The sequence below is a fragment of the Microtus ochrogaster genome, linkage group LG4, assembly GCF_000317375.1.
Source record: "Microtus ochrogaster isolate Prairie Vole_2 linkage group LG4, MicOch1.0, whole genome shotgun sequence".
In the NCBI taxonomy this organism is placed as follows: domain Eukaryota; kingdom Metazoa; phylum Chordata; class Mammalia; order Rodentia; family Cricetidae; genus Microtus; species Microtus ochrogaster.
The window spans coordinates 63,777,208-63,782,101 of record NC_022030.1 but is presented as its reverse complement, the minus strand read 5'-3'; the positions used below and the strand labels follow the sequence as shown (position 1 = coordinate 63,782,101).

Here is a 4,894-nt window from a genome sequence, read left to right as displayed (position 1 = left end):
CCACCATGGCCTGGTTCCTTAGTCCGTTCTTAAGCACAGAGCATTTCCTAACCCTGCTATTATCTCAGCAGCACAGAGACCCAGGAGCAGAGTGGCTGGGTCTAGCTGTGCACTTGCTACATTTTAGTGCATTTAGATAATTGCTTTCAAAACTCAGAGCAAACGTCAGCATTTGGTCAGATGTTTGTGAGAGTTCTCATTTTTTCCATGCCCTCTTCTACTCCAGATCGTGTCCAAATGTTAAAATTTTCGTAATTTTGGTGGCTAAAAATTCTATGTAGTTGTATCAATGTTCACTATCTGTTCCAGACATCAGTTGGGCTTTTGTGTTTCCTCTATGGTAAATTACACATTGCCACCCTTTTACCCTTTTTTCTAATTGCTACCAGCCTCTAGAGTTCCAAATATTACCACATGGTCATTCAAATAATGTGCTGAACTTTTTTTACTTAGCTGTTTATCTGCTAATTTTTGTTCATTTTTATGTGTAAAGTGTTTTTTGCCTTTATGTTTGGGCATCCCATTCATGCAATACCCATAGGAACCAGAAAAGGGCATTGGATACATGAAACTGGAGTTACTTATGGCTTTGAGAAGCCATGTGTGTGCTGTGAATTGAACTTGGGTCCTCCGGAAATGCAGCCAGTTATCCTAACCGCTGAGCCATCACTCAGGCTCTGTGGTTGTTCATCTTTCATTAGACATGGTTTATATTTTGGGTCAGTTATCTTTTCCCTTCATTTTAAATGTTAACTTTTTCTTTAAAACTATCTAAATTTTATCATATATGGCTGTTTCCAACACTAAAATATCAGAGAGTTTACAACATCTCATATATGAGCATTTTTAATTCCTCTAAGGCTGACAATATTTTTCTGACAACTTGATCCTACAAGGTATAGTTGTGTAAATTTAGTTGCTATTGAATGACAACTGCTATTTACTAACTCTATTTGAGGAAGGATGTCACACTTCATTGATAGTCATTCAACATATCTTTATCGGGTCTTACTTTCCATGTTTGTTTCTGTCTTCTTTCAGCCTTTCAGATTTGCCACACTCATAGATAACTCTGTGTTTCAAAGAGACCCTACTTGTTAGTTCTGTGGTCTCTTCCTCCCAGCATTCTGTTTAATTTTCTGTGCCTACCTGAGTTCTGCCCTATCAAGGGCCGAAAGCAGTTTCTTTATTAACTAATGAAAGCAACACAAAGACAGAAGGACCTCCTATACCATTTCCTCTTTTCTGTTTAAATAAAAAGGAAGGCTTTAACATGGTAAAATTACATATAACAAAACAGTCATCAAACAAGAATTACAGTTACAATATTTATATCTACTGTATCATTTATCATAACTAAGGAAAGTATAACTATAAATTCTTCAGCTCCACCAAAGACTCTGGGAAGTACATTGTAAGCAACCTCCAAAACATCATGCTGCCTGGACAGCGACCCAAAGTTCTTCTGTACCATTGGGGCATCCATCTTCAGCCTACAAGCCCATAGTATCCAGCAGACTTTTCCATGAAGCAGGAAATTTCCATGACAGTTCAGTAACTTTCTTCTGTGTCCTGCAGAATGTCTCACAGACACTTTCATGAAGCAGGAACCCTAAAGGACCTTCTTACCTTTAGGCAAATTCAGCAGTCATCCCTCTGTGGGTACTGCATGTCCAGGGAAGCAGTCCAGGCAAGAGCAGTTTCTTTCCCAAATGGCTAAGGAGCCTCTTTGATGCCCATCTTTCTCTTGAAGTAGATTGGTGCTGCCAGGAGCAGATGTGTCTCATTGTCATGAAAAGTCTTAAACTCTTAAATATTTTAAATGCCATATTCTGAAGGTCTCTCAAAGATCTGAAGAATCCCTATCCATCTGAAATCTTCTCCGTACATATAGAAAATCTAACTAACGTGACTACAAACTTGACTATTATAGATGATTATCTATTAGCCTATATTTCTTAATTATACATTACATTTTCAAATGAACTACACATTCACAATACCTTAATCAAGAGCAGAAATATACATATAACAAAATTGACCTTAAATTTGTATCAATAAACCAACATTCATACCAATTCAAATTATTTATACCTATATAATATCCCCCTTTAAATGTAAAAGAGCATTTATAAAGAATATTTGGGAATATGAGCATAGTTTTGTCTATACTGCTTCCTGATATTTGGGGACACTGTTAATCAGGTTTTTCATGGTGTATCCTGTGTACTAGGTTCATAGCAGTCAGCACTTGGGTGAAGTAATTTTTTGAGGGTGTTCATAGCGACCTTTCAGGGGGAAATGGCTATCTAACCATATTTGTCTAGAACAATCCACAGGTTCTCATCTTCTGTGAAAACAAAAAGAACCTCTTTTCCAAAGCACCATATCCTTAGACCCAAATTTTGAAGTCAAGATACCTATATAATATACATTCTGGTTTAGCTTAGCAGTCCATACAATGAAATGTCTCTCTGTACTTAGCTCCTTCACAGTCAAAGAATTCAAAGAAAACACAATAATATACATAACCCAGATTATCTGTGAATTTTCCATCTTTACATGGTTTATTTGTACTCTGTTAGTTTTTAGTATTTATTTTATTATTTTTACTCCTTTAATCTATGACTATCTGTACTCTATTTCTTTAAAGATTTTACCCCCCCCCCTTTTTAAGCCTTAGCTTTATTTTATGACTCTCTATACACTTTTTTGTTTGTCCTCAAAGCCTACATATATTTATCCAACACTGTGACTAATTTAGAGGTCTTTTATGTCTAAATCTGTCCTACTGTGAATTTGTAATTCTTTACTGTTCAGGAGCACTTCTTGAAATGCTAAGCACTTCTTAAGAACTTAAGCTGCACCATTGTTAGGGGTAATACGGTACTGCCTGCTAGTCCCGCCAGTTCCAGCATGGTAGAGCTGCTTGCCCACTGAGAGCCAAGCACACCGCCCCACTCCCAGGCACACAACCTTCCATGTCGCCATTAGGCAAGCTGTAGCATGCTGTTCACAAACCCCATCCAAATGCTCTGTCTCATCAAAAAGCCAGAGGTCATGCTGGCAGCACAGCCCAGAGAGCCAGCATTTCAAAACTGCTGCTTTTCTCTTCTCTTGCAGCTCAGTCAGGAAAATCTCTCATAAAGGAGCTGTGGCATGCCACCAGCAAACTGCAAAAAGCTGTGTTAAACTCTGTGTTTTTGTGTTTAAAATAAAGCTATCTCAGGTTTTTAAGTAGATTTAGTCCATCACGTTGGCACCAATTGTTGCAAAGAAGGCCTGCTTGTTTGTCCCAGCCAACTGGCTAGCTTAGCCCCACAAACAACCACATAGAAACTGTATTAATTAAACCACTGCTTGGCCTAGTAGCTGTAGTTTCTTACTGGATAATTTTTATTACATCTTAATTTAACCCATTTCTATTAATCTGTGTATTACCACATGGCAGTGGTTTACCGGGTAAAATTTCCAGCATCTGTCTCTGGTAGATCTATGCCGTCTCTCTCTCTCTCTCTCTCTCTCTCTCTCTCTCTCTCTCTCTCTATCTCTCTCCCTCTCAGCTCTCTTCCTCCCAGCATTCCCTTAAAGTTTCCCCTCCTACCTAAGTTCTGCCCTATCAAGGGCCCTAAGCAGTTTCTTTATCAGCCAATGAAAGCAGCACAACGACAGAAGGACCTCCTACACCAACACTGTCTTTCCATTGATTGCTTCTGTGGCAGGTATTAGTATAGATCCTATGCTTACTAATTCCTGAATTGTGTTGGTGATTCCCTTAATATATTCTTTCTTAAAACTTGGAAATTGTGTTGCTGGAGCTAAAGAGACAGGTCAGCAGTGGGAGCTGGTGCTGCTTTTGCAGAGGACCCAGGGTTGGTTGCCAGCAGCCATGCCAGGCTGCTCACAACCACCTTGAGCTTCTGCTCCAGGAATCTAACTCCTGATGTTGCCCTCTGAGCACTCTCACACACCTGCACACACTCCCATGTGTCACATGGTACTCAAATGAAAAATAAACCCTTGAAAACGGTTATTGTTGAACTCTACAAATCAAACACACATTAGGGCTGTGTGCATATTGCATTAACTCTTTTCATTAAATGGAGAAATACTGGCATGTTTTTGGTAGTGTCTTCTTCTTTTTTTTCTTATGCAATCTTTAAGGAAAACTGTATGAGATGCCCTGACTCCTGCATCTTCTCAGTTGTTTCTTCCCTGTATTTTCCCTTCTGCTTTCCTACTTGTCAAGACTTGGCTTTCTTTCCCAGGATCATCTTGTGGTCTTTGTCCAGCTTTATCCTGGTGATACCCACCTTCCTGGGGTGGATAACACACGGACAGTTGTGCCATTAGCCTTTCCTGGCTGCACCTGTTCAATGTAGGTGACATTTCTTCCTGTGTACTTGGACCACTTTACCAATCTGCTGGCCTTTGTATTGTCTTTGGACAACATGATCTTCATCATCCTCTCAAATGGGCATAGATCAACATTGTACTTCTGTCTCAGCTCTTTGGAAAGGGGGGAAGACAAGATCTTCCTTGGAAAGTGAAAAGGTGCATGAAGGTGTTTCCTGTTCTTGATATGGGCAGAAGTCGCAAAGGGATTGAACTTCATTTTGACATCAGCGAACTAATATTGTCTTCTTAGTCAGGAAGATGCACCCTATTTTTTTATAGATTTAGATTTTATTTTATGTCATTAACAAAATTTTGTCAGTAAAATTGTACATTATGGACAAATTTTATCTACATCACTAAAATGTATTTCTAAGTTTTGTTATTTTAAAGCTATGGTATATAGGTAGTTTATTTTGGTTTTGAGATAATTATTGGTAGCTGAAGTATACTTTTGTCCTCTTATGTTCTTTATGACGATTTTATTAAGATTCTTTAT

General features: G+C 38.6%; 1 protein-coding gene across 1 annotated transcript in view; it reads left to right on the top strand.

The window, feature by feature from the left end:
* Window positions 1–244, top strand: part of LOC101990270 (UDP-glucuronosyltransferase 1-7C-like) — a 2,102-nt gene extending 1,858 nt beyond the window's left edge. The window contains exon 2 of the mRNA XM_005361778.2: window positions 227–244. Within this exon, the coding sequence (XP_005361835.2) occupies window positions 227–244 (18 nt within the window). The remainder of the gene's footprint in view (window positions 1–226) is intronic.
* Window positions 245–4,894: the final 4,650 nt, after the last annotated feature.